We start from the raw sequence: 27,912 nt of genomic DNA, 5'->3' as shown, positions 1-27,912 counted from the left end.
AATAGTATAATGTAAAAAAAACATACCCTTTTATGCCTACTATTCACAACAAAAAAACAAAAATCACATTTACTCCATGCCCATCCACTCGTCCTCACCATCGTCATCAGATTCGCCGCCCGTGCCATTCATGATGGCGTCGACCGTCTTCTTCTGCGCGCTCGTCAGATACACGTCCCCGTGCGCGCCCGTGCCGTCGTCCTTGGCCTTGTCGGCCTGCCCCAGCAGGTAATCCACCATGTACACGTTCTCGTCCGCCAGCCTCCGGATCTCGTCCTTCATCTTGGCGACGGCGCGCGACACCACGCGCAGCTCGACGTCCACCTTGCCGCGGTTGGCCGTCAGCCAGGCGCCGTGCTTGTCGACCAGCGCCTTGATCCACAGCAGGCAGAACTCGAGGTGCGGCGACTCCTCCGTCTGGGCGGCGACGAAGCGGAGCAGCCTCGGGACGTAGACGATGGGCAGGTCGGCGACGACCAGGGGGATGTCGGCGGGCGGCACCGCCTGGAAGACTCTCTTGATGAGGCCGGCTTCGTTGAGCCGGAACGCCATGACGAGCGCCTTGAGGTAGTCCCTTTCCTTCTCCAGCACCGCCAGCGTCGAGGCGGGCGTGATTTCAATGTTGAGGTCAAACGGGTCAAACTGCAGCGTGTGGTCCAGGCTGTAGATGAGCAGGCCCTCCGTCGAGGCAGCGCAAAAGGCCGTGCCCGCGGGCGAAAAGGCGACGCCCGTGACCCGGACCTCCGGCCTGCGCTTCCTTGCCGACGGATCTCCGCCGCGCTTCGAACCCGGCAGGCTCTTGTCGACGCGGTCCTCGCGGTCCGAGGCTTCTCCTTGCATGTCGATGTCATCCATGGGGCCGGCCTCGGTCAGGAGCTTGCTGTTGAGGAACTCTTGCGTCCCGGAGAGAGACAGGTTCACGCTGACGGTGAACTTCTTGAGCAGCACCATGGTCGACACGGAGTAGAGGCAGATGTATTTGCTGTTGCCGCCGGCGAGCAAGCAGCTTCCGTCGGTGCTGTATCGGATCGTGCTGAAGTTCTTGTTGCCGCCAATGTTGGCCGCGGTGCGACGGTCGGACGCTTTTCGCCCGCCAGACACGTCTCGGCGCCCATCGAGCCCCGCCGTCTGCTCAGCTTCCGACACGGACCAAAAGGTCAGCTGGCCATCAATCGTGGAGACGGCCAGCTGGAGGGAATCCGGCCGGACGGCAATGTCGAGGATATCGGACTGCAGCTGCAACGGCTCGCTCGTCTGCGTCCTGTTGAAGATGGACCATATCCGCGCGGTCCTGTCCCAGCTGCCGCTCACCAAGGAGTTGCCGTTGGGCGTAAATGCTAGCGAAGATACGGGACCTTCGTGACCGGCTAGCCGATCAAGCAGCTGCCCGGTCTGCACCGACCAGATGTGAATGTCGAACGAGTCCAGCGAACCGGCGGCCACCACTTCGCCGCTGGGGTCGACAGCCATGCATGTAAAGGAAAGCCTCGTCGGGGCCGTAAAGGTACGGAAGTTTCGATATCTGATGAGATCCCATGCTCTGACTGAGCCGTCCAGACTTGACGTGAAGAGGACGTTTCCCTTCTTGGCAAACTCGGACGCTGTGACGCCGCTGGTGTGCTCTGTGAACGTCACGATGCAGAAGCCCGACTCAATGTCCCACACCTTGACCTTGCCGTCGTCAGCAGTGGTGATGATTCGCTGGCCATCCGGTGAGTAGACGAGAGAGTTTATTGAGTCAAAGTGTCCCTGCTGTTTGAGGATGTACGACTCCGACTGCCACTCCCAAACCAGCAGCTGGCCCAGCTTGGAAGCGCCAAAGGCCAGCCACTCTCCGCTCTTGTTGATCGTCACAAAGTCAACGTCGCTCTGAGAAATGCTCAGTTTGTGAATGTTGTTGAAGTCGGGCATTTCGTAGAGGCTGAAGAGGCCATTGGACATCCCGGCGACCAACAGATTCGTTTCGGCATGGAAATAGGCACATCGCACGTGCGCGCTACCTTGCATGAAGTAGTGTCGCTCCACGATGCGCCATCTCATATCCGAGTCGTCGTCGCTGTCATCATCGTCATCCATTCTGCTCTCATCCTTTGCTGAGTGGAGAGGTTTGACGTATTTCCAGCTAAAGACTGCACCATCCTTGCTGACTGTGTAGATGGTCTCCTGGTCACCAGAAAACCAAGCGCCGATGACGGTTTGCTTGTGGCCGCCGAGGACGGTGGGAATGAAGCCTTCTTCGTATTCCACGCTCCATATCCTTGCCGTCAAGTCCTTGGAAGCTGTCAAGAAAAACCGGGAGTCGCTGGACCACTCGATGTGCTGAACCGAGTCGAAGTGGCCGGTGAGGGTTCGGCGCTTCACGAAAGGAGCAAACTCGAGCTCTCCGTCGGCATTGGTATCGGGGGTGGAGGGCACGTGCCAGACTTCGACTTTGCGCCCCAATCCCACCACAAAGTATCTGCCTGAAGGCGAGAACGAAAGCGCTGTGACCTGCGACTTGAAGGAGAAGTGGTAGATGGATACGCGGCGGGGGACGTTGGTCAGGATCGCATGGCCGTCTTCGTCAACGGTGAGGAGGAGGTTGCCACGGGGGGAGAGGCCTATTCGGACAATATTCTTGCGGTGTGCGAATGGTAGGGTGTGGGATTTGTTGCTGTTGCGTTTCGAGGTTAGCCGTCGGTCTTTGTTCGTCTTGTCGCATGATGCGCCGGCACAACTTACTCTACCAAGTTGAAGACGGTCACGCGGTTGCCGACCGGCGAGAAGAGATGGGTGCCATCGGGACTGAAGGCCAAGTTACCCTGGCAGTAGACAGTGCCCAGCAAGTTGGAAAACTAAGGGAATCGTACGGTTAGCCGTTGATTCTATATCCAATCTGGACCATGTTGCGTATCGTATCGTAGGCATTGCTGGTTGCATGTGTGGTGCATATAGAGAACAATTGGACGAAGGAGAGAGTCTTAAATGAACCTCGGGGCAAATATTCGACATACCCTAAAGTCGGTCTTCATTGTCGACCACTTGCCATGACCATCCAGGTGAGTGCAATGAGGTGAAGCTCGAATATGGTCTGCCGCCGTCGTCGTATCAAGAAAAAAAGCTGCGACTTTTCTTATCGATACGGGCCACTTTTTCTCTTTTCCGTTTCTCTTCTACTGCTGCCGTTCAAAGTCCGGCAGATACCTTTTTCCGGTCCTCCAGATCTAAGCCTAAACGGGCACGACTACGCCGTAATGCTGGGAGCGCACAGGCCACCTCAATCTAAGCCGGACATGACAAGTAGCGGGTACCTTACCCAAGCCCGCAGCGGCATATTCACAAGCGAGAGCTTCCATGTACCGTGAACTTCTTCTAGCTCCTTCCTCACTTACAAGGTTCCTTAAAGTTCATGCTCAAAAGCAACTGGAAGCAACACCTCGAACAACAAACGGCAGGCAAGCCCCAGAGAAAAAGGAGACCGACCGCCTTTGCTCCTGCTCTGCCTGTGGCTCCCCTGGTCGCACCAGCCCGCTAAGCCCAATCCGCCCGCCCGCCTATCAGCGCGCAGCAGCCCCTGGCCAATTTGGCTCAGTGCAAAATTGGGGGAATACGACCGCCTCAACCCCTTCTATTTGATCCCTTCTATCCCCTGAACGGCTCGAGCTCAGCACGTCGGAACCTCCACTTTGTCTTGTCCAACCACCCGCCAACGGCCACCCGACAATATCTTTCCTCCTGTCTGCGACCTCCTGCTCTCTCCTCAGTAGCCATCCTCTCGCTGCTGTCCTCTCGCTCGTTTGCCTGCCTCCCTCTCTGTCTCTCTACAGCTCCCCAAGACACCCACTCCGTAGCCCCTCCACGTGTGCAAGATGGCTCCCGCCGCTGCTGAGAGCGCCTCACCGATTGGCATTGCCAATCTGCCCAACCAGCGACACAAGATTGTCGCCAAGCGTGGAGCGAGCTTCACCATCATGGTACGCGATTGTCCGTGGCGTTTGCAGTGCGCAAACGCGTCTCTGCGGCGTGACGAGCGAGCTTCTTGTTGGACAAAGCTAACACGCATGTCTCTGCTGCTAGGTTGCTGGCGAGTCTGGTCTGGGCAAGACGACCTTCATCAACACCCTCTTCTCCACGACCATCAAGAACTACGCCGATCACAAGCGCAGGCACCAGAAGCAGGTCGACAAGACGGTCGAGATTGAGATCACCAAGGCCGAGCTCGAGGAGAAATTCTTCAAGGGTAAGGGATAGCTGCCTAAAGGGGATGTGCCTATTTTCCACCAGACGGTTTGCTAAGGTCGTGTTTTTCCGGTGTTACTTAGTTCGATTGACCGTCATCGATACTCCTGGATTCGGTGACTATGTCAACAACCGCGACTCCTGGCAGCCCATCATCGAGTTCCTCGACGACCAGCACGAGTCTTACATGCTCCAGGAGCAGCAGCCGCGCCGCCAGGACAAGATTGACCTCCGTGTCCACGCCTGCCTGTACTTCATCCGCCCTACCGGCCACACCTTGAAGCCCCTGGACATCGAGGTCATGAAGCGCCTCTGCTCACGGGTCAATCTGATCCCCGTCATTGCCAAGGCTGATACTCTCAGCCCGGCCGATCTTGCCAAGTTCAAGCAGAGGGTATGGATGAAGAGACATGACACGTTCTCGAGATGCACTTTGCTAACTCATAGCAGATTGTCAGCGTCATCGAGGCCCAGAACATCAAGATCTACCAGCCCCCTATCGAGGAGGATGACGAGGCTGCCGCCCAGCACGCGCGTAGCCTTATGGCCGCTATGCCGTTTGCCGTCATCGGCTCCGAGAAGGACGTCAAGACCAGCGATGGCCGCATCGTCAAGGGCCGTCAGTACTCGTGGGGTGTTGCCGAGGTCGAGAACGAGGAACACTGTGACTTCAAGAAGGTGCGATCCATCTTGATCCGCACCCACATGCTTGACCTCATCCACACCACCGAGGAGCAGCACTACGAAGCCTACCGAGCACAGCAGATGGAGACGCGCAAGTTCGGCGAGGCCCGCCCCCGGAAGCTCGACAACCCCAAGTTCAAGGAGGAGGAGGAGGCTCTGCGGAAGCGGTTCACTGAGCAGGTCAAGGTCGAGGAGCAGCGCTTCCGACAATGGGAACAGAAGCTCATTGCTGAGCGCGATCGTCTCAATAAGGATCTCGAGCAGACCCACGCCCAGATCAAGCAGCTGGAGAACGAGCTGGAGGCCATGCAGGGGGGCGCCGTCCGAAGCCACGGCCGCCGATAAATCCGCTCTAATGGTGACTTTGGTTTGCCGCGCAATGCTGGCGTTGGAGTGTCATGACGTCGGGTTTCTTCGCTCCACCTCGCTCCGGCTACCGATACAGGTCCCCGGAAGAGGTCGAACATGGAACTGCCGCACCCCGCGGCGCTTCATTTCATGCATATCCTAATCAACTATTGCTACGGGAGGCGAAGATCTTTTGATGAATTGTCGAGGAGAAGGCCCGCGTTTTCAGTTATTTTTTTGTGTGTCTTGTTTCAGTTCTGGTGCCGGAACTGTCGCGATGGGGGGCTTGATGCTTGACAGCGGCACAAAGCAGCATGTTATGGCCGTTGCCCAACACCAGCAAGTTACTGAGTAAAGGGGCGAGTGCTGGAAGTTTTGATAATGTAGCCCTATTTTATTCCTCTTTTATTTGAGCACTCCCATCTCACATTTCAGTCAGGCACATTTTCTAGTCTTATGTAATTGAGTCAACTTTGAGATACCAGTTTAACAAGGCCATCTTGATGCACGTCGCAGTTTGGTAGAGTGAGATTTGGTTGTATTCCTTATTCCAAGGGATCACCGCTCCCGTTCCGTTGGTTGTAATGGTAATGAGCTAAAGTGAAGAAATAAACCCAGCGTAATTCCCAGCCAAACTCCTAAGCTATACTCCGAGACAAACAGATCGGTATACTATACTCTGATACCTACTTGGTGATGAAAGAAAAGGCAAAGAGTAAAAAGAAGTAATGAATCCTTCACGATTCATATCGCCTGCTTAGATGCCCCCATCCTTTTTCCCGGAAGATATCCAAGTCGAACCACCAAAGAAGAAAAAGCAAGATTGGTCTGCTAGCAGTTGAAACTAAACGGCGTCCATGCTAGCTCTCGTGGTGAGCTGCTCGTTCTTGTTCCCCAGCCTCGAAATCTGCAAAAAGGCGTCGACGCCGTAGCCCTCCAAGCTGTGCAGGTTCAGCGAGCCGGCCCAGTACTCGGCGTAGACACGGCTAAGGGGGAGACCCATGCCGAGGCGCAGGTTGGGGGGCCGGCTGGTGAGGGTCGAGAGCGAGCCTAGGTAGGTCGGCGCCTTGAGGTCGGCGCGGCCGAGCTCGTCGGTGACGTGGAGCTCCTGCATGGTGGCGGCCATGCGGGGCACCTGGCCGAGGTTCTCGAGGCGCTTCTGGCTGAGGGGCCCCTTGCTGAAGGACCAGAGGTAGGGCAGCTCGTCGCGGGGGATGCCGCCGCCGCGGTCCGAGATGCGGATGATGACGTGCTCCTGGGCCTCGCAGATGGTGACCTCGATGGGCGGCGGCGGGGACGAGGCGTGGTCGGGTTGCTTCTGGTGGCGGTCGATGACGGCCTGGACCGAGTTGCGCAGGAGCTCGCCGACAATGTACTCGAGGTGGCTGAGGATGTAGGGGAAGCTGGCGTTGAGGTGGCCGTCGATGCGCACCTCGGGCACCTGCACGTCGGGCCCGTTGGTGGTGCGGGCGAGCTGCGTGACGGCCTTGGCGCAGCGGCTGATGACATCCTTGGCGGAGCACTTGATGAAGACCTCGCCAATGAAGTCGGACTCGGAGAGCGTGGCGCCGGGGGAGAAGTAGGGGGAGTTGAACGTCTCTGTAAGGGACAGGTGCTGCTCCGCGATGACTCGACGGGAGATGCGCTACGTGGCCCTCCGCTGTCAGCTTTTCTTTGTTTTTTTTTCCTGTTGTGAACTGCCATAGGACAGCTGGCTACTTACCGATCGGAGAATGACATTCATGAAGTGGTCCAGCTCCTTGGGGTCCATCAGGCCGCCGCACTCAAGAATGCCCATCGCCAGCTTGGGGATGACGGTCAGATGGCCCTTGAGGTTCTGGCTGATGATCTCGCAGAACTTTTCATTGTCTTCCAGGGTCCTGATCTCCTTGACCTTGCGGAACGTGTCAAAGGCGTTGTAGTAGAGCTTGTAGACTTCTTCAATGTGGCGGTTGGTCACGACGACGTAGGGGAGCTTTTGCATGTCGCGGATTCGATGCGCAATTCTGCGGATGCGACGCCTGAATTAGCGACTGGACGAGATCTAGAACGGAAAGGCATTGGATGGTAAATACATACCTGACGGGGAGTTCGGTTCGGACGTAGTTTGCAGAGCTTATAAGTCGCGACTCGGTCAGGGAGCGTCCAAAGACCATCAGCTGGCGCAAGCTGATGGGTCGGGCCTCTTTCGCAACCCATCTATAACACAAGGCAGCAGCAGCATTAGCGCATGCGCTCACATGTTGGAGAGCTTTGGGAACGGAAATCTTGAGAAAAGGGAGAGCACGAAGATGTTCGCAGTAGCCCAAGGTGAGGTGTGGACGTACTCGTCAAGCACAGAAACCGGGCGCCACGTGCCGTTGCCTGCCTGGGCCTGGGCCGCTGTTCTCAGCTGCGTCTTGACGACAGCAGACGGCGCTGTAAAGGTCGCTCGGGGGATCGCATTGCTGAGGCCGCAGCGCGCCAGGGCCGAGTAGTCGGACGGGCGACATCGTCTGCCGTGGCAGCGCAGCGCTACGGAGAACATGCCCACGGTTCCATGCAGCACAGGTTGGGATCGAGTGGGTGGCTTGATGCTGGTGACGATGGGCGGCGCGGCGGTTGGAAGGTGTCGTGTTTGGCGTGAGAAGAAGAATCGCAGTAGAAGCGGAAAAGGCAGTCGGATGGAGGGAGGAGAAGCCGAGAGACGGGCGATCTGGTCGTGAGGGGAATTGATGCAGCTACCTGTTGTGGTTGAATGGTCTCGTCGAGTCTAGCAGAGGCAGATGGATGGCTGTTAATAAGAGGCGCCTCTCCGAAGCATGTGCCGGTAGATCTGCTTGCTTAAGGTTCTGGCCTGGCCAGGCTGCCCCACAGACTGCGGTATCGGCTCCGAATGGCAGTTGAGGACTACTAAGGTATTTATGTAACACGCCTTTGGCCCTTGGCTTGGGCTACGGTGAGCTTGGCCATGGGTTTTGCTTCAGTATTACGATCTGATGCGCAGGACTTGATATTATGCATGTGCAGCTGGTTGACGCATTCAAACTTGGCGGGTGGACGTTTGATGCCGCCAGCTGAGTAGCACTTCAGGTCCGGCACCTTACGAAGAGGCCCAACAGCTCGTTAGCGCTTCACGCCTCACGGGCGAACAATTGCAGCAACGTCAACGTGTGTAAAACCACGTAAGGTACTGAGAACAGTGCTGCAGATGACTAGGCACGCTTCTTCAGCGTTGAGACACGCTACACAGCTTGACAAAGCGATCCAACGAGCCTCAATCAGGGCCCGGCGTGTATACTTCCATGTGCTTGTTATGAACCAGAGGCGGTTGATCCAACGTGACATGTGACTCGGCGGCAGAGCTCCTGAGTCTGATGCTCCTCGCATTGAGTCATTCAACGGCTTTCTTCGACACCGTATTACTAACGTCTTGTCGATATAGGCAGGTAAGTAGTAAAGTAGGGAGCAAATATGAGTACTACTAGTAAGGTAGAGCCTTGCCTTGGGGGTCTTGGGGGTGTAAAAGCAACGGCCAAACTCGTCCATTCCGTGTGCCTCGTCACAAGCAAAAGAGCAAAAGGCTGTTAAGGTTAATAAGCATCAAGGTGGGGTAAACAGTGGGGTGACAGCGCAATTGAAGGTACAGCAGAGGTCGATCGCTGTTAGAGCGGTACCTGGGCCGTGCTTGATCATTTCCGCGGGGTTCTGACAGGTTGGCGGGGTCTGCGCAGGTCCTGACTTATCACGGCGCAGCTGAGCTCGGCCAGCAATGATTCATGGAAGGTTCCTCTCGAGCTTGTCGCAGATGCAGGAGAAATACCAGTAGAGAAGAGTTAAACGAACCGTAGGATTCGCATTGAATGGTATCAACATTTGATAGGAGTAAGGCATCGTTTCTGATGTAATGTCCTCACTAATCGAGACTCCTCCACGTGTACTAGCTCACTTCTCTTGTTCTTCCAGATTGCCTTCAGAATAGTCGCAAAGGTGAGGTAGGAAGCTTCGCATTCCACTGCCAGCCTATCAGAGTCGAGCCGCCTCTCCTCAGATGCTTCAGTCAAGGCCACACAAGAAACGAGCACCTCCACAATTCAAACCACCGCCACCAATTGCAGCAAGCACCTGCTAAACGTAATGACGCCACTCCCAGGCCCTCCAACCCTCTGGTTCAGAGCCATTGCCGTAGCCGCGTAGCTTCGCGCAGTCTTTTCTCGCTGCTGCTCCACAGGATACCGCTGAGTGCCTGGACGTGTTCGTTGCAGCTGTGATTCAGGCGAAGAGAAAATGAAGGAAGGAAAACAAATGAGATACTCTATAGCACCTTGAATCTCTGTGTAGATCAACGCTGCCTTGATATAAGGCAGCCACCGAGGTTGTTCAAGTTCTTGGCTGCTGAGCTTCCAACTTTCCGCCTTGTCCCGCCACTGTGCAACCAGCTTTTCTGCCGGCCGGCCGATAGCGACCTTATCTGCCTCTCTCTCTCTCGCTCCCTAAGCCGCTGCAGTGCTTCGTACTTTTTTTTTCTTAATACTTTTGTGCCGTTCCTCCTTCTTCTCCAGCTGTACCTCCTTCGTACAAGCCATCCATCATTCTTTCCCTCGTCAACAAGCTCGTGCAAGTCACTCCTGCGACATCCTCTCGAGTCTAGGCAGCTGCCGCCGCTTGCTCTGCTGCCGTTGCTCCCGCTGCGACTTCCCCAACCCAAACCGAACCCGCCAGCTCGGGCAAGTGCCACACGCGCGCCTTCTCATCGCAGCGCCCTGCACCCCGCCAGCGAATTTGCAACAGCACCGCGGGAGCTCCTGCCCGTTCCTGGCCTGCCTCTGGCCTCCGGCCGTTGCAAATTCCATTGTTATTGCAATCATGGTACGTCGCTTTGTTCTGTCCGTTCCTTCACGTCTGGCCCCATCGAGTCGAGCCCAAGTTCCCTTTGCATCTGCATCTGCATCTGCCTCTGCCTCTGCGTCAGCTGGCCGGCAATTGAACTGCGTTGCACGAGTCCCGCCGTCATCATCGTCATCGTCATCGATCATCATCATCGCCGTATCTTCTGCATCTTCACCACAACTTCACGTCTCCCCGGCTTCTGCCCCGCCTCTGGCACTGGCCTAGATCTGCTCTGGCTCTGGCTTCTGCTCTGGCGCTCTTTCTCGCCCGTCCATTCTACACTCCCCCCCATTCCCTGCCCTCTTCCGCATCGTTTCTAGCCCTGGAACAGCTCTTGCAGCCGGCCCTCAAAGCCATTGCCGTGCACCACCACCTGCGCTTCAGCAACGTCGACTTCCTCCCCGGCGCTGCGTGGGCATCAGGTCGCAGCGGTTCAAGAGCCGCAGCCCGTCGAGCTCTCCACGCTCTCCGATCGCTCCGGGGCGTCGTCATCAGCATCCGGTGACGTCCATGCTCGACGATCTCGCCTTTCTGCTTTCCTTGGGCCCCTCACTTCCAATCCATCTCACTTGACTTCGTCTACCAGCACCATGCAGTCAGAGGACGAAGCCCACCAGCCTGGGCTGCCGTATCGACCCCGAGCTAATGACACCCGCACGCAGAGCTACAACGTTCCCTCCCCCAACGAGATGGTGGTCGACACCGACGACTATGTCGGTGTCCCCAACGCCCCGGATAAAGATTCAGTGACCATGATCAGTCCCGAGGGCGGACCCGAGCAGGAGGCGGATCAGCTACAAGATCTGCCTCTGGCTAACGACTGTGCGTGATCTCCCCCGCCGAAATAACATCAACCCCGTTACACTAGAGCGATTGCGCTGATTCATCTCCTGGCATGTTACAGACGAAGCCATGAGGGAGATCGTTCTCCCACCGCTGCTTGACGAACCCAAGATCCTCGAAGACGCCCACCATACATGGACAGTTGAGAACTGGCGAAGCCTTGGCAAACGAGAACATGGCCCCATATTTCACGCTGGTGGCTATCCATGGTTGGTTCCTTGCGACTGATGGTGTCCTTGCCTTCATCCACAGTCTCGAGCTAACGCGATCATTACTTGCAGGCGCATCCTCCTGTTCCCCCACGGAAACAATACTGATCAGTGCTCGATTTACTTGGAGCATGGGTTCGAGCCCGATGCGATTCCCGAGAATTGGAGTTGCTGCGTGCAGTTTGGCTTGGTACTTTGGAACCCTAATGACCCCAGCCTATACGTCAACCATGCCGCGCATCACCGCTTCACTAAGGAAGAGGGCGACTGGGGATTTACCCGCTTCGTCGAGATCAGGAGGATGTTCAACGTGCCTTGGGAAGGAGACAGCCGCCCGCTGGTCGAGAACGACACCGCCAACATTACCGCTTACGTCCGCTTCGTTGAGGATGAGACTGGTGTGCTCTGGCACAACTTCACCAACTACGACTCCAAGAAAGAAACGGGCTACGTTGGCCTCAAGAACCAGGGCGCCACGTGCTACCTCAACTCCCTCCTCCAGTCGCTATATTTCACAAACGCTTTCAGAAAGGTCGGTTCTGCCTTACATGCAACTCGTTCACCCCGTTTGCCTTTAGTCACTGACCTTGCATAGGCCATCTACGAAATCCCAACCGAGAATGAAGAGAATATGCAAAACTCTGCCTACGCTCTACAGCGTCTTTTCTACCAACTGCAGACGTCCGAGCAGGCTGTTGGCACGAATGAATTGACAAAATCCTTTGGCTGGGAGACGAGACACATCTTCGAGCAGCAAGACGTGCAGGAGCTGTCACGAAAACTCATGGAGCGCATGGAAGAGAAAATGAAGGGCACAAAGGCCGAAAATGTACTCCCGGAGCTCTTCAGTGGCAAGATCAAAACCTACATCTCATGCATCAATGTGCCCTACGAATCGAAGCGCATTGAGGATTTCTGGGACATTCAGCTCAATGTCAGCGGAAACAAGAACCTCTTGGAAAGCTTCCAGGATTATATCCAAGTCGAGAAAATGGACGGAGAAAACCAGTATTTTGCCGGCGACGAGTACAAATTGCAAGACGCCAACAAGGGCGTCATTTTCTGCAGTTTCCCCGACGTGTTGAACCTCCAGCTCAAGCGTTTCGAATACGACATCCAGAGAGACATGATGATGAAGATCAATGACCGCTACGAGTTTCCCGAAGTCTTTGATGCCTCCCCCTACCTCATGGAAGAGGCCGACCGCTCAGAGCCTTGGATCTACCAGCTGCACGGAGTCCTTGTCCACAGTGGCGACCTGAATGCCGGACACTACTATGCGTTTATTAAGCCATCAAAGGACGGCTGGTTTTATAAATACGATGACGACAAGGTCACAAAGGCCACTCTCAGAGAGGTCTTGGAAGAGAATTTCGGCGGAGAATATCGACCCCCTCACGGCTATCCCAGGGCACCTCTCCAAAAGAAGGCCCCTATCATGCGCCAGAACAGTGCTTACATGTTGGTGTACATTCGTCAATCCCGCCTTGACAAAGTCCTCTGCCCAGTTACCAAGGAAGACACCCCAGCACTCCTCCGTAAGTTGTGGTACTCTCTCATTCTCACATCCCCAGCGTAGCTAACAGATGTAGGGGAACGCTTTGAGGAGGAAAATGCTCTGAGAGAGGCTCGTCGACGCGAACAAAAGGAAGCGCATCTGTACATGATGGCCAAGGTGATCACCAATGAAACGTTTGCCAAGTACGGAGGCACCGACCTTTGTGTCTTTGATGCCAACCCCGAAGTTGATCCCGCTGCCCCCAAGCTGTATCGCATTCGTCGAGCTACGCCCATGCACGAGTTTGTCGCCCAGGTAGCTTCCGACATGGGCCAGGATCCTTCTCGCGTCAGGTTATGGCTGATGGTGAATCGCCAAAACAAGACAATTCGACCGGATCAGCCAATCATGGACCTCAGGCCAACTGTCGAAGAGATCTTTTCTCGTTCCGCCGCACACAGAGACACAAGCTTGCGCGTTTGGGCAGAAGTCGCCAACGAGGTCAACGAAAATGGCGAGCCAGTCTGGCCATCATATCAAAGCCAGCCAAATGGCGTCGTCGTAAAGAACGACACCATACTCTTGCTATTGAAGCACTTCGACGTGGAAAAGCAAACTCTGGAAGGCGTGGGCCATATTTACATTAGCAAAGAGAAGAAGGTCGACGAGCTGGTTCCCATGATTCTTCAGAAGATGGGCTGGGGCGACAAGCTCTCTTCCGACGAGAAATTGCTAATGTGGGAGGTACGAGAAGACTCGATACGTGCCTTGTCTTCAACTCTGAACAAGCTGACACGATCACCGTTTAGGAAATCAAACCGACCATGATCGAGCCCTTGAAGGGAAAGCAGACTCTCAAAGCTGCCGAGCTTCAAGATGGTGATATCATTTGCTTCCAACGCACATCCGACAAGAAGGCGGAGAATGGGCGCGTTGCAGACAAGGCATCCCAAGAAGCGTATGTTACTCTTCGTTCCATCTTCACTGACGCATGCCTGCAGGCCGGCAGGCGCGCAGGCACGCAACTCTTTCTTTCACGGTGACTAACCTTCGCTCAGAAACAAATGGTCGGACCGCGTCGAGGATGCTCGTGAATACTATGACTTCCTTGAACATAAGCGAACCATCAAGTTTCACGCTCACCCTACCAGATCCGACCCCGCACAATACCCCCCATTCGAGCTTGTCCTCAACTCAAAGATCACCTACGACGTCTTGGTTGAGCGCGTTGGCGCTCACCTTCAAGCTCCCTCAACACATATCCGGTTATGGACGGTTAATGCAAGCACGAATAACCCCAAGACTCCCGTAAGACGGGGCACAAATCCCACACTGCGACAGATCTTGAGTCCCATGGGCTCCAATACGCTGAATGCGACGCAGAGGAACGATGCTTTCTACTTTGAGGTGCTGGAGATGAGCTTGGCTGAGCTTGATACCAAGAAGAATATCAAAGTCACATGGTTGAGCGAGGGTATCACAAAAGAGGTACGTGTTGGACAGTATCCGGCTCATGATCACAGGTTTCAGCCATACTAACGTTCGTTACACTCAAGGAACAATTCGACTTGCTGGTATCGAAGACTGGGACCATAGAGGACTTGATACAAGCATTGGTCAAGAAGGCCAAGATTCCAGACGAGGCCGAAGGCGGACGGATACGGGTCTACGAAACGAGTTCTAACAGATTCTATCGGGAACCAGCTCGTGACCAGCCTGTCATGAACCTCAACGAGTATACCCAGATCTTTGCCGAGCGAATTCCGGAAGAAGAGAAGGCGGCCGATGAGAACAACTTCATTCACGTCTTCCACTTCCAGAATGAAGTCAACAGAGTCCACGGCGTTCCGTTCAAGTTCCTTCTCGTGGAGGTGAGTACATTTGAGGTAGTTGTCCGTTACGCTGTATACATGATCACTAACGCATTATCCAGGGCGAGAAATTTGCCGACACGAAGAAGAGGCTTGAGAAGAGGACAGGTATCAAGGGCAAGAGCTTCGAAAAGATCAAGTTCGCTATTGCAAGGAGGGCAAACTACTCGAAACCACAATATCTGAATGATGGTGAGTCCCCCGCTTCCACATGTCGGCAAGCATGCCTCTGTACTGACCACGGCCTACGATGTAGACGACGAGTTATGGAACATAGCCTCCTCTGAAGATGACTACCTTGGTTTTGACCACCCAGATAGAACGAGATCGCTGAGGAACGGCGTTGGGGATCTTTTCCTTCGTTAGGCGACGGTGTACGAGCTGAGCCCGTGTCGACGATACAACTCGCAGCGACGTCGAAAAGACTTGGTAACTGGCTCCAGGAGTCTTTGGTATATCTTGCTTTATACCCATCCATCATACCAACGTGGTTTGTGTCCTTGCCATGAGGCAGTGGGTGCTTCTTATTGCTTGTACTTTTTTTGGCCCCCTTTTTTTGCTTCATCGTCTCAAAGCATGCATGTGGCGACGCATGAAATGCCGGCGAAGGGTGGATGAGATTTGTTCTGATACAATATCAATACAATGAGCATATTGGATCGAAGTGGTCTCCAGCATTGGCTCTGATGATGGCTACATGTTTGTTCTCAAGTCTGTATCACAAATATTGTATTATTACCAAGCAAATAATCCAAGCCTGTTGCTAACGCCTCGTGATTGTTTGCAGTGGCCATCCAAGGTGACTGCTTCACGACGCCTTGGTGCCCTCACAATCTCTTTCTCTTTTGCCTTCTTGAAAAACTCGATTCTAACGAAACCATTTCACAAAGCATCCCTTCTGTTTATATTTCACATTGCATCCGCAGATTATGACTTTTCTTGGCGATATTTGGCCAGAGGTCCCCTCTCAATCTCCTCGACGGAGAGATGTGCGCCAGCCGTCTTGAGAAGTTGAGCGCAATCTTCTTTACCCGAGAGCGTGGCCAGGAAGAGGGGCGAGTTGTCGGCCCTGTTGCGCTCGTGGACGCTGGCGCCGCGCTTGAGCAACTCGAGCATGATCTCGGTGTTGCCCGTGACGGCAGCGAGGTGGACAGCGGTGTTGCCGGCGTAGTCAGCGCTCTTGAGGAGCTGGCTGCCCTCGCCCTCGAGCAGCTGCTTGACGACGTCAATCTCGCCGTTCTGGATGGCGTAGCCGAGGGCGGCGAAGGCGGACTCGACGGGGGTGAGGCGGGCGGCGGCGTCGAGGGGCGGGGTGGGGTGGGAGAAGCTTGGGTGGGCGATCTCGGTCATCTCGCCGCGCAGGGAGCGGGAGAAGCCTTTTGGGAGAGACCCGGCAGGGCGAGGAGGTGGGAGAGCTTCGCGAGGGCGGCCTCGGCGGTGAGGTCGAGGCCGAAGATGACGCCGACGCGGCCGAGCTGGGTGCCGGGGGCGTAGACGGGGGAGACGAAGCCGTTGACGCACTGGCTGACGTTTACGACGATGATGCCGCGGTCGACGGCGGAGCGGATGACGTCTGTGAGGCGGCCGCCGACGCCGCCGGGGACGTTGCCCATGCCGAAGGTCTCGAGGATGAGGCCGCGGAGGTCGGGCAGGTGGAGGACGGCGTCGACCATCTCGGGCTTGATGCCGGGGAAGACGCGCAGGCAGGCGACGTGGGTGGTGTCGAGGTGCTTGAAGACGTCGAAGCCGGCGATGGTGGTGGGCCGCAGGACGAGGTGCCAGTTGACGTTTACGCCGAGGCCGTTGACCCTGGCGAGGGGCTCGCAGTTTGGGCTGGCGAAGGCGTCGAAGGAGGCGGCGGAGACCTTTGTGGTGCGGTTGCCGCGGTAGAGGGTGTCGCGGAAGAAGAGGCAGACCTCGGGGATGACGAAGGTGCCGGCGATGATGAGGGAGCCGAGCAGGTTGTCGACGGCGTCGGACTGGAGGGCGAAGATGGGCGCCTGGGAGCCGGTGAGGATGACGGGCTTGCCGAGGTTGGCGAGCATGAAGGACAGGGCCGAAGCCGTGTAGGCGAGGGAGTCGGTGCCGTGGAGGATGACGAAGCCGTCGAAGAGGTGGTAGTTGTCCTTGATGGCCGTGGCCATGTTGGCCCAGTCGGCGGCGGAGATGCTGCTCGAGTCGAGCAGGGGGTTGAACTCGAGGACGGAGTAGCGGACGTGGCGCTTGTAGGCCGTCGGGGGGGTGCGTAGGCTGTCGAGCTGGACCATCTCGCCGCTGCGGCAGGCTTGAAGTTTGACTTGAGATGAGATGTTAGCTTTTTTTCTTCTTCTTTGAATGAGAACTCTCTCAAGTTTACGTGGGATGCAAATGCATGACGGAGTGAGTGAGTCGCAGATCAGTCATGCTTGGATCCTTATAAGAGAGAGCTGACTCTCATCCTCTCTTGACTTGAACTGATACACCCAAACGGCAACCAACAATGTCAAACTCACCACTGGGCTCTGAAAAGTCATTAAACGTCGTCCTGGGCGCCATGGCGCTCTCGAGGAATCCCTCGCTGGGCGCAAGGCCGTCGGGCCCTTCCTGCATGCATATCGTGCCTCCGGTGCCGATGATGAGGACCCGGGACTCGGGCAGGCCGGCGTTGAGGGGAGGCGAGTTGGTGATGGCGGGCGACATTGTCCGGCGATGCAGGTTTGGGACTTGCTTGAAGATGAAGAATGAATGGGTTTGACAAGAAGATGAAGGACGATGGCGATGGGGGATTCTTCAATTGGTTAGAAAAAGAAATCGTAATGAGGTCGCACAGGAAGGAGGTTGAACGAGCTGGTCGTCCGGCTTCTTATCAATGTGAGGTACCTCGCGGCGTACTTATACCCCAGATAAGGAGAGTTGAGTTATGACAGGGCTGGACTAGAGGCGTTCCGACAGTCCTTCCAACCAGGGCGCTTCGTAGAGTATCTATTACGAGAAGTCTCGTCATGCGGACAGCGAGAAAAAGGAAAAGGATGAGGAAAAGAAAGGAAGAGAAAAGGCCGGGGGGAGGGCATTGCACATGCTGCAGCTATCTGTGCTTGTTGTGTAAAAAAAGTCTATTAGAGGCGGCCGGGGAGTGGATACGAAGGGGTAATGGAATCTCGAAATCGGAGGAGGTGAGAATTTCTTGTGACTTGGGGGCTGTTGGCTGGCTGGGGGGGTTGCTTATTGGCGAGCCAGGACGAATGAAGCTGTCATGGAACACGGATGAGAGTGTGTATAATGGTTCGGGGGACTATGTTGTTAACAAGCTGTGTGAGGTGAGTTATAACAGGTGGTCATTGTAGGCGATGATGGGCCATGACCTGCAGAACAAGGGCCGTCTTGTTGGATAAGAATCAGGTAGTACTACCTTAACGTCTGTAATACTACAACTACCTACTTGCTGCTGCTAACGCAGACGGGCTGGGCTTGTTTGCGTAGGAGCGGCTTCGGCTCCGTTCCGTATTACTAGTAGTCTTGCGCAGTTGATACTGTCCCCAATCGAGATCCGGAATGGTGATCCTGACCAGGTACTGCAGACTTGTAGTTTCTATGCTTGTCCAGCGAGGTACCGGCAGATGCAGACGTTTTGATACGAAGACACAACACACAGTAGCATCCGAGACTCGGCAAGGGTGCAGCAAGATGCATGCATCGGTACAACCCGGAAGTACATGCTGAGCAGCTGTAGAGCTTGAAAGGTCGAGCATACGTCACTCTACCAAAAGGTACCTACCTAGGCACTAAGACCAGAAACCTGTGTTGGCCCCAAAGGAGACAAAGACGATTCGCAGATTCACCACTTCGATCGAGGCAGAACCGTCATCATCTTTTGTTTCTATTTGCCTCTCTTGTCCAGTCTCACAATTTTTGTGCATCAATTGTGTCGTGGCTGTTTATCAAATCAGACACACAATGCAAGACAAAGGGTCGAACTGTGCTCCGACAAGTACCTTGGCTTGGGCACCTCCGAGAACTCGCTCAACTGTCAACGCAGTACAGCCCAGGCACTGCAGCGTCCCGCAGCCACATGCCGGCGGCCAATGTACAATCCAGGTACAGCTCCACCGCCGGCCCTCTCTCCCATCCGATTGGGATAAGCGCAAACCCTCGCAACGCCATCTCTTGACTGTGTGCTCAGCGCCGACTCGGTACATGGAAACCTTCTTTTTTTCCTTTCCTTCAACTTCCAGCTGTTCTCAACAATTCTTCGCTCCTCTCCTCTCTCCTCTCTTCATTCTGCTTGTCACCATCGCTACCCCTATAGATAGCGAGAGCATCATCAAGCAACTCGCCCGACTTTGCCGCTGCTGAGACCTCTTTGAGCCACCATCGTCAGTTCGCCATCCGCTTCCTCAACAGCGCTCTTGCGGGGGTTCGACAGACCCAGGAGGAGAACAATGCGCGCCCATCACACCACGACTCTCTCATAAAACGCGCCTCGTCCACGCAAAGCAGGAGTCGCTTCTTCATTTTCCGCCCTCGTCAGCCATCGTCGACGCCTTGGTCCGCCTGTCTTTGATTCCGCGATCCGAGGCCGTCACCAACTCGACTCGACGAACCCGGCGCGCGTCATGGATCGGCCACCCGAGACCACCCCCGGCGGCACCTCGCCGCGAACCTTTGCCCTGAACCATGCCAGGCCAAAGTCCAGCTTCCAAGGCTGCTCGCGCATCTCCGACTATGAGTTACAAGGCAAACTGGGCGAGGGTACCTTTGGGTACGGCAGGCTCCTTGTCCCTCGCGTAGCAACGGCAATGACCAGCAATGGAGGCTAACCCCAACAATTCTACTGCAGTGAGGTCCATCGCGCTCGATCACGCAAGACGGGCGCTCTCGTCGCCTTGAAGAAGATTATCATGCATCACGAAAAAGACGGCGTAGGTGGCGCCACCACGAACCGACGACATTCGTCTTTCTTCTGACTGACTGGCCTCAGTTTCCCATCACCGCCCTGCGAGAAATCAAGCTTCTCAAGCTGCTATCACATCCCAACATTTTGAGACTTGAAGACATGGCTGTAGAGCACCCCACGAGACAGAGTGAGTGCTCCCTGATTGCTTCTTTTGTCCTTCCAGCCCATCTCGCAGCCTTAGACTCCAAGACTGACCGAGTCATGCGCAGCCGACAAGCGCAAGAAACCCATCATGTACATGGTGACGCCGTACATGGATCACGACCTTTCGGGCCTCCTCGATAACCCCTCCGTACACTTCAAGGAGGCTCAGATCAAGTGCTACATGCTCCAGCTTCTGCAGGGTCTGCGCTACCTTCACGAAAACCACGTCCTGCATCGAGATATGAAGGCCGCCAACCTTCTCATCAACAACAAGGGCATCCTTCAGATTGCTGATTTTGGCCTGGCTCGTCACTACGATGGGCCAACACCCAGGGCTGGCCATCCTGTGGGAGAAGGCCGACGAGACTACACTGGCTTGGTGGTAACAAGGTGGTATCGACCCCCCGAGCTTCTGCTGCAGCTCAGGCAATATACCACCGCTATCGATGTTTGGGGTGTTGGGTAAGAATATCTCTGCTTTTGCTCATCTTCTTCCTTTCTGCAGTTACTCGCATGCTATCTTCTTCGTGATAGTCTTGGGACCAACGAAGCTAATTCCCTACAGCTGTGTTTTCGGAGAAATGCTGTTCGGCAAGCCCATCCTTGCGGGCGAGAGTGACGCTCATCAACTCGAGCTCATCTGGGATCTCATGGGCTCGCCCACTGATGAGAATATGCCCGGATGGAAGAACCTGCCCGGGGGTGACCATCTGTCCCCTAGACCACGACCAGGCAATCTTCAGAGCCGATTTAGAGAGTATGCTGCCCCTTGCCGCCGTTTCGTCTATCTAGTGAACTATAAGCTAACATGCTGCTTCTCACTTTCTAGATACGGTCCCGGGGCAATTTCTTTACTTAAAGACCTATTGAAACTGGATTGGAAGACGCGGATAAACGCCGTGGATGCATTGCAACATCCATACTTCAAGAAAGAGCCCCTGCCACTGGAGCCACATCAGCTTCCAACCTACGAGGAGAGTCACGAGCTTGACCGGAGAAAGTTTCACGACCGCAAGGCGGCCCTCCCCCCTGCTCCCAAGGGAGGAACAGTTGGTCTGGGGCCGGATGCGAACGGAGCAACCGCCGGTTTCAACAGCAGCGACGCCTACGGAAGTGGCCGAAGCGGTGTCAACGGAGGACGCTTCAGAGGCCCCGATGACAGGCGACCGGCTTGGCGAGAGCGCGGGCCTCCATCGCGACCTCCCCAGGACCGTCCGCCCAATTGGGACGATGATCGAGACCGGGATCGACCGCCTCGCAGCCGCGGGCCGGGCCGGGGGCCAGATATAGACACGTACATTCCGAGCTACAACCGGGAAGAGGCCGGAAGTCGGCGCAGGGATGATGACCGGCCTCGTGATGATCGACGACGCCCAACTAGCAAGGACAGCGGCCGACGATACGATAGAGACCGGCGAACAAGGAGTCGAAGCCGCTCGCCCATGCACGACAGGACCCGCGATCGAGACATGTATCGACGATGAATTTCGCCAAGGACCTCACAACATCATAGACATACAAACCATATATATGCAAAATGTATATGGTCAGGAGTGGCTGGCTTTGGCTCAAGCCATTTTGCACTTTTATGATATCCCATGAAAATAGTTTCTCTGCCATTATGCCTTTTTTTCCTCTTCTTCCTTTTTCTTCTTCGATATTACCGCTCTAGGGATTAGGAGGTGGAATGGCGTTGGAGGCAAACAGCGCGGAGAGATGCAAAAAACTGAGCCTGATTTTTGTCGCTAATGCCCGAGTGTCTGGCTTCCATTGGCATTGGCAGTGAAAGGAGTGGTGGTTACCATCACGGGGGCTGAGGACAAGAGCATTGAGTCTATGAAGCCAGCGTGATAAAAAAATGAATCTGATGCAGAAAAGAGATCGCTTCAATGCCAAAACAATATGAGTGCACGACTAGCTATTGTGAAATGATGAAACAATACCAGCAGATATCAGGCATCAGAGTCGTCCTCTTCTTCCAGAATCGTCTGTGACAGGAGCCCAGTTGCAGGACGGCGCCTCGAAGGAGAAGGATCCGTCGGCCAGTACCACTCGCCTTCATTGGAAGACGAGTCATCCTTGACAAGGGTGTTATTGGACGAGGAGAGATAATCCTTGTCTTGGGGGTTGCGAGAGCGAGCTTCTTTGCCGTTCACGTTGCTCCTAGTAATAATGTCTCCTTGCATGCCGAGGTAGGAGGTGATGACGGTGGAGGACGTGGCGAGGGCGAGGCCGGCCAGGGCTCCGACGAGGGCGGCGGTAGCGAGCTATTTTGGTGTGCAGGTGAGGATTGGGTTAGTTTTGAGGTTTTACTTACATTGGACGTTTGGGTTAAGCGTTTGTTGCTTCGTTTGAGGTGACGATGGGAATGGAAGAAGGGGGAGGAGGAGGAGGAGGAAAGACGTACGAATGTGTATATTGGCTATTTGGCGGGTTTGATAAGAGGCGTTTGGTTAGCAAGCAAGCTCTCATTCATTTCACTAACACATCTTGACGACGAAACGAGTGAACATGATGAAAAAGCACACACACCTGGAGAGCAGTGATCAAGTCAACGACTCCGCGCAACCAGCCGGCTACATACGCGATGAGGTAAAAGACGGGGAAGAAGACGATGCGCAGGGCGCTCAAGAGGTACGACAGGAGGTACGACAGGGGGTTCCAGATGAGCAGTCGGAGGGGCAGCGTGAGGAGGCGGCCGAGGAGGGCGATGTAGCGGCCGATGAGGCGGAGGGAGTCGAATATGGTGGACGTGTCCATTGGCTTTGTATGTATGTATGTGTGTGTGTGTGGTTTTTTGTTCTGAGAAGGAGGTATGAGGAGGATGGGGGGGTTTGTTTTGGGCATGAGAGAGGGAGAGACAAGTGGTGAGGTATGATGAGGCATGTGAAGGGGGGTTGGTGATGGTCAGGCACAGTGAAGAGGTACGTACTTTGGAGTTGTCACTTCAAGTTTGGAGGGGTGTGTGGCTGGGGTAGAATGTGGCGGGTGCTTAACCTGGAGATTTTTGGATGTGGACGCTTTACGATACATAAGGTACAGAGGCTCTTCTTTCTTTTGACGGGACGGGATAGGTGACGTTCTGAGATTGGAGTGGAAGAGGGGCTGCTTTCATTTCCAATGCTGGTCTATGGTGATGTATGATGAACGGCTACTGAGGTGGATGTTGGAGTTGCTTTTGGATTGGAGCTGATGCTTGGTCTGGTGGATGACAGATGGCGGCAGCTTAAGTTCTTGGATTCGGCTAACGCTCTCAGACAGTACAAAGGAACTGCAGACACTATCTCGAAAAGTAGCTCTGCATAAGTGAGTCGCGTGTCGCCTGATGCAAATTGAAGAAATCGGCATGGAATGGACTATTATTTGGCCTGGCTAAAGAATTGTACCTAACTTGTGTGCGAGGGACTACCTAATGGCAGTACTGACTGAGAGGTGTGGCGGTTGCTTGGACCACTGAGGTATGAAAGTTCAAGGCTTGAGGCTCTACTAAGCTGCAGTGGTTCGTGACAGGCTTCTGTTCTGAGCTTGCAGGATACCTTGTCCTCTACCATCTCAATGGCGCTGAACAAGACGAATTACCTTGTTCTTTCTTATATCGAAAGGTGCATACTTAGATGCATGCAAACAAGTGTTGGGAGTACTGCTCCTTCAAAGCCCATGATGTCGTCACTGCAAGGACCCGGATGTGGTCCAGCTTCAATGGCAGGTACAAAGATACCTTACCTCATCCTTTTTGCTTGCGGAACAACAAACTTGCGATAAGAACATAAAGGGCCAAAATCCCCCACTTCCAAACACCCCCTCCGACACGGCCTTGGATCCTACTGGCCCAAACCCACGATCGTCTCCTGCAGACGGGCGGCCACGAGACGACACGACAGCGCAAAGGGACCAGCCCAGAATCTACAGAGGACAAGGCAGTGAACGGAACCCCCACGAGCAGCATCTGCAGACGCCCGAAGGGAGGAACCCGTGCCGCTACAGTTCAGTTGCAGCACTGTGCTCGGTAGAGCTAGTTCTTCGAGTCGTGCATTTGCATCCATACCTTGACAGTGCCAAAAGGCCCGGCATTCCCACCCGCGTGCCCCGGATCTGGGAATCAGCTGGGCGGAATTGGCGGAATTGCCTTGATTGAACTGCTGGCTGCGTCGTTGATCGATCCAAGTCCAAGGGGTCCCAAGGGTCCTGTCGAGTACTATCATCTATCGTCTGCATGCCCGTCCTGCCGCCTGTCGGGGTCTCGCCACAAGCCAAGCGACTGCACGGGACCGACAAGCTCGGCCCCCCAAGCATCCATCATCCTGGGGAGCCGATCTAGATCATCCATCTACTACTCCATCACCTACCGCCATCTCTCCCGCACAGGCTGGACTCACTCGCACAAACACAGACACTGACACAGAACTCGGACGCGGACCGAACCAGACAGTGACTGACACGCATCGCATCGAGATCACCCCCACCGCCGCTCGATCCTCTCAGCAGCCCGCAGTCCAACCACGTTGTCGCAAGCATCGTCACGCGAGTCTCCCCCGCTGACCCCAGCCCTGCTCGCCAGCGCCTCTGTGCAACGGCCAGCCGCCAACCGGCCGCCTCTGCAACCCCCCTCTGCTCCCGCTAGCAGCCCATCCTCTCTGCTGCCCGGGACTTTGTTGTCTTCTCTCCTCCCGCTCGCTTCCCACGTCCCTGCCGCCACCCCCTGGTCGGGTCCCAAAACCATGGGTAACAACCATTCGGCGTCGGCCAACAAGGCGGGCGGGCCCGGGTCGCCTCCGCAGCAGCAGCAGCAGCAGCAGTCAGACACGGTCGACTCTCCTCGCCAGCCTCAGCATCGCAGGGACGGCTCCCGCAACGTCATCCCCGTCCACGCTGCCCGCGCCGCCGCCGCCCCGGAATCCTCCTCGGCGACTCCCTCCTCTGCCGCCACCGCCCGTCCAAGAACCCGAACCCGTGCCTCCGCCGCTACCTCGGGACCCGGACCTCGCTCCTCCCAAGCNCCCTGCCGCCCCTACACTCCCGCGCGGTGCCTCGGGAGCTACCCGTGCCGTTGCCCGAACCTCCCGAGCAGCGCGTGTTACCCAGCGCCGAGCCTCCCGAAGAGCGACGGCCGCCGCTGCCGCCGGCAGTGCCGCCGCCGCCGCAAACGCTGCCTCCTCTGCAACGACGACACGCCGCTCGGCGAGCCCTATCTCGAGTCCCAGTACTTTTCCAACAGTAGCCTGACGGACATGTACATGATGCGCCCGCCTCGCCTGCCGCTTCCCATCGAGGAGGAGGTGCACACGCCTGGGTCGCCCATCCTCGGGCCCGACGAGAGCTTCGCAGATCTCGACCTCGGCGAGACGTCGGAGGCTTTGACGAGGAAGAGCTCCGCGCTGAGCGCCGGCACGGCCGAGGACGACGAGGGCGAAGAACTGCGCGTAGACAAGACCAGGCCCGTCGTGGCCACCAGGATTGAGTGGAGGGGTGGTGGTGAAAAGATCTGGGTGACGGGAACGATTTTCCACTGGAATCGCAAGCTACGGCTGCGTCCCGTGTAAGTTGTCATGATGATTTCGGGCATGCTCCTTTGTGCAATGCAGCTGTCCAATGTCTGCGTCGTCTTGGACTTTGTGCTAACGCGATGATGCCCCTTTGATAGCGAGGGCCAGCCTGGTCTTTCTGCTGCCACTGTCCACGTTCTGCCCGGGACCCATCACATCCGCTTCTTGGTCGATGGTATCATGCAGACCTCGCCCGATCTTCCCACCACGGTCGACTTTGGCAACAACCTGGTCAACTACATCGAAGTCAGCCCCGATGGCGCCTCAGCAGCGGCCAAGGAAGGCGAAGCGGCCAAGGCGGCCGAGGCCGGAAAGGACAACAAGGATGGGTCTCGCGCCGATGCCCAGTCCAAGGAGGAGCCCAAGGTGGCCCGGGGCAAGCCCGTCTTGCCGCAGGAGGCCTACACCAGCGAGATCCCGCAGTACCTGCTCGACTTTGACCAGCCCGAGGAGTCGCCGGCCTACCGCAGCGCCGTGGCCGCCATTGAAAAGCTGACGACGCCGCCGAGTCTGCCCGGATTCCTGGGCAAACCGATCCTCAATGCTGCCACCCTCTTGAAGGATGACAACAGCGTCCTGAACATGCCCAACCATACTGTCCTGAATCACCTTGCCACCAGCAGCATCAAGAACAATGTCTTGGCCGTGTCAGCAACGACTAGATATCACAACAAGGTGGGCTGAAACCCGGAGACAGGATGGGGTTATTCATACTTGTGAGAGAAATTGTGCTAACAATTGCCTGCTGTATAGTATGTCACTACAATCATCTACAAGCCTACCTCCACAGACGAGGGTTAGATGGGCCCCCCATTCGAACAAAGAATGGGACAAAAGAACGATTATGTGGTTGGGGAATGAAGATGGCAGCTAAATGACAGTTGACGTGTACTATTTTATTTTTGTTTTCCCCCCCTCTTGCAGTACCCTCTACACTCCGTTTTATAATGACCGGGGTAGTATTCTGTTGCATTTTGTTCCTTCCATCGCCGCGATCTAAGGCTGTGTCTCGACGATGGGGGGAACGTCAGACTGTGTGAGTTGTCACTAGTTATATGTTGAGCTAGTTATAGTGATGTAGGAAGTTGGATGCGGTAGAAGCTCCAAGAGGTTCGCAATGAACCGAATCAAGATAGATACCTAGATGGGCAAATATGGTAGGTATGGGATGGATGTTTAGCACACAATATAGTGCAATTTTGCTCTTTATACCCAGGGCCCCTTGGATATTTCGCCTTCCCACTATAAAAGATCTCATATGCGCCTTGTCTTTCTTTTGTCTATTGTTTTGGGGGTTTATGGTTTATTTTACTATTTTCTTTTCGTTGCCATCTTCCAAGGGGACCCCCTAATCTCTCCATTCGACATAGACATCGTCCGTCCTAAAGCGCTGCGTACACACGCTCTCCTCGAGCTTCGTGCGGAAGCCCGTCCTGTACGCCAGCAGCCCCGCGTGGGCAATCATGATGCCGTTGTCGATGCAGAACCTCTCGTCCATGGCGAAGACGCTGCCGCCGCGCTCCTTGGCCATGCTGGCAATCATGTCCTGCAGGCGCTCGTTGCAGCCGACGCCGCCGACGATGAGCACCTGGCTGCTGCCGACGTGGGCCATGGCGCGCTCCGTGATCTCGACGAGCATGGCGAATATCGTCTCCTGCAGGGAGAAGCAGAGGTCCTCGACGGTGAAGCCGGCGGCGTCGGGGCCGAGCTGCAGCAGCTGGGCGGCCAGGGCCTCGGCGCTGGCGAGGATGCCCGAGAAGGAGCAGTCCATGCCCTTGACGACGTAGGGCAGGTCGAGCAGGCGGACGCCCTTCTTGGCCAGCTGCTCGATGTTGTAGCCGGGGGCCGGGTCGTTGCTGATGCTGAGGACGCGGGCGAAGCGGTCGAGGCAGTTGCCGACGGCGATGTCGAGCGTCTCGCCAAAGATGCGGTAGCGGCGCTCGGCGTAGGCGATGACCTGGGAGTTGCCGCCGCTGACGTAGAGCACGACGGGGTTGTCGGCGCCCGTCACCTCGCGGCCCATCTCGATGTGGCCGACGCAGTGGTTGACGCCGACGAGGGGCCGGTCCCAGAGCAGGGAGAGGGTACGGGCGCCGATGGCGACGCTCGTCAGGGGCGCGCCCATTCCCGGGCCCTGCGTGAAGCAGACGCAGTCGACGTCGGCGGGCGAGACGCCGGCCTCGGCCAGGGCGCGGCGGGCCAGCGCGACGAACTCGGTGCGGTGGTGCAGCGCCGTGTCCTTGGGCAGGAAGCCCGTGCCGGGAGGGGAGATGAAGGTGTGGCGGAGGTTGGAGAGGATCGTCGTCGACGTGGGTGTGTGCCGGATCAGGCCTATGCCGAGCTTGTTGGCGGAGCCCTCGCACCCGAGGGCGATCCAGGAGGATTTGGAGGGCATGGGTGCTGTTGCTGTTGTTGTTGTTGTTGTGTTTGATGTTGTGGCTGTGGTTGTCGAGGGAGATGTGGAGGGTTGTAGTAGCGAGGGGATGGCGGCAGCGGCAACGGCGGCCATGCTGGGCGACTTGAGACTGCTGTGTTGTGAATGTGCTGTAAAGTAGACGAAGAGATGCGAGAGACGGGTTCAAGCAGTCTATATGCGATGCGCCGAGCTTTGCGACATGTGAGCTACTGCTCAACGTCCAGAGTATTGTGCGCTTCGTGAAGCGGGGATGTGTAAGTGATTTCCGCGGTATCGGCTCTGGATCGCGCTGTGCCCTGGCAGGAAGTAGTAGCAGTCTAATTAATTGACCAACAT

The 27,912-nt window shown here is 55.9% G+C and overlaps 9 protein-coding genes across 9 annotated transcripts; 4 read left to right on the top strand and 5 right to left on the bottom strand.

Moving 5' to 3' along the window:
- Window positions 1–69: 69 nt before the first annotated feature.
- On the bottom strand, window positions 70–3,063 carry BBK36DRAFT_1183612 (WD40 repeat-like protein; the record flags this gene model as incomplete). The annotated part of the gene is made up of 3 exons (XM_024896362.1): window positions 2,994–3,063; window positions 2,722–2,834; window positions 70–2,653 (listed from the first exon to the last, which is right to left on the bottom strand). Exons 1-3 carry the CDS (start codon window positions 3,009–3,011, stop codon window positions 70–72), a joined length of 2,715 nt encoding a protein of 904 aa, XP_024746152.1. The 5' UTR covers window positions 3,012–3,063.
- A 785-nt stretch (window positions 3,064–3,848) lies between these two features.
- On the top strand, window positions 3,849–5,247 carry BBK36DRAFT_1162612 (cell division control protein; the record flags this gene model as incomplete). Its single annotated transcript, XM_024894459.1, has 4 exons — window positions 3,849–3,953; window positions 4,057–4,219; window positions 4,302–4,612; window positions 4,669–5,247. 4 exons carry the CDS (start codon window positions 3,849–3,851, stop codon window positions 5,245–5,247), a joined length of 1,158 nt encoding a protein of 385 aa, XP_024746151.1.
- Window positions 5,248–6,094: 847 nt separating this feature from the next.
- BBK36DRAFT_1172122 (alpha-ketoacid dehydrogenase kinase) lies at window positions 6,095–7,777 on the bottom strand (the record flags this gene model as incomplete). The annotated part of the gene is made up of 4 exons (XM_024895685.1): window positions 6,095–6,895; window positions 6,974–7,256; window positions 7,330–7,449; window positions 7,578–7,777. The coding sequence occupies 4 exons, from the start codon at window positions 7,775–7,777 to the stop codon at window positions 6,095–6,097; spliced, it is 1,404 nt and encodes a 467-aa protein (XP_024746150.1).
- Window positions 7,778–10,709: 2,932 nt separating this feature from the next.
- Window positions 10,710–14,906, top strand: BBK36DRAFT_1172121 (cysteine proteinase; the record flags this gene model as incomplete). Its single annotated transcript, XM_024895684.1, has 11 exons — window positions 10,710–10,714; window positions 10,784–10,941; window positions 11,024–11,171; window positions 11,244–11,703; window positions 11,767–12,709; window positions 12,764–13,413; window positions 13,521–13,627; window positions 13,728–14,157; window positions 14,226–14,540; window positions 14,603–14,732; window positions 14,797–14,906. 11 exons carry the CDS (start codon window positions 10,710–10,712, stop codon window positions 14,904–14,906), a joined length of 3,456 nt encoding a protein of 1,151 aa, XP_024746149.1.
- Window positions 14,907–15,467: 561 nt separating this feature from the next.
- On the bottom strand, window positions 15,468–17,219 carry BBK36DRAFT_1207355 (asparaginase; the record flags this gene model as incomplete). Its single annotated transcript, XM_024897398.1, has 3 exons — window positions 15,468–15,890; window positions 16,001–16,836; window positions 17,033–17,219. 3 exons carry the CDS (start codon window positions 17,217–17,219, stop codon window positions 15,468–15,470), a joined length of 1,446 nt encoding a protein of 481 aa, XP_024746148.1.
- A 1,913-nt stretch (window positions 17,220–19,132) lies between these two features.
- BBK36DRAFT_1128005 (Pkinase-domain-containing protein) lies at window positions 19,133–21,101 on the top strand (the record flags this gene model as incomplete). The annotated part of the gene is made up of 7 exons (XM_024891572.1): window positions 19,133–19,278; window positions 19,357–19,438; window positions 19,498–19,600; window positions 19,683–20,079; window positions 20,183–20,374; window positions 20,447–20,730; window positions 20,902–21,101. 7 exons carry the CDS (start codon window positions 19,133–19,135, stop codon window positions 21,099–21,101), a joined length of 1,404 nt encoding a protein of 467 aa, XP_024746147.1.
- Window positions 21,102–21,569: 468 nt separating this feature from the next.
- BBK36DRAFT_1144367 (hypothetical protein) lies at window positions 21,570–22,377 on the bottom strand (the record flags this gene model as incomplete). The annotated part of the gene is made up of 3 exons (XM_024893672.1): window positions 21,570–21,884; window positions 22,025–22,039; window positions 22,150–22,377. 3 exons carry the CDS (start codon window positions 22,375–22,377, stop codon window positions 21,570–21,572), a joined length of 558 nt encoding a protein of 185 aa, XP_024746146.1.
- Window positions 22,378–24,335: 1,958 nt separating this feature from the next.
- BBK36DRAFT_1162606 (carbohydrate-binding module family 48 protein) lies at window positions 24,336–25,961 on the top strand (the record flags this gene model as incomplete). The annotated part of the gene is made up of 4 exons (XM_024894458.1): window positions 24,336–24,549; window positions 24,700–25,153; window positions 25,259–25,835; window positions 25,914–25,961. 4 exons carry the CDS (start codon window positions 24,336–24,338, stop codon window positions 25,959–25,961), a joined length of 1,293 nt encoding a protein of 430 aa, XP_024746145.1.
- A 547-nt stretch (window positions 25,962–26,508) lies between these two features.
- Window positions 26,509–27,555, bottom strand: BBK36DRAFT_1128086 (peptidase M22, glycoprotease; the record flags this gene model as incomplete). Its single annotated transcript, XM_024891578.1, has 1 exon — window positions 26,509–27,555. One exon carries the CDS (start codon window positions 27,553–27,555, stop codon window positions 26,509–26,511), a length of 1,047 nt encoding a protein of 348 aa, XP_024746144.1.
- Window positions 27,556–27,912: the final 357 nt, after the last annotated feature.

Source organism: Trichoderma citrinoviride, assembly GCF_003025115.1.
Source record: "Trichoderma citrinoviride strain TUCIM 6016 unplaced genomic scaffold BBK36scaffold_15, whole genome shotgun sequence".
NCBI classification, from domain to species: Eukaryota; Fungi; Ascomycota; class Sordariomycetes; order Hypocreales; family Hypocreaceae; genus Trichoderma; species Trichoderma citrinoviride.
This window is presented reverse-complemented; position numbering and strand designations above follow the sequence as displayed.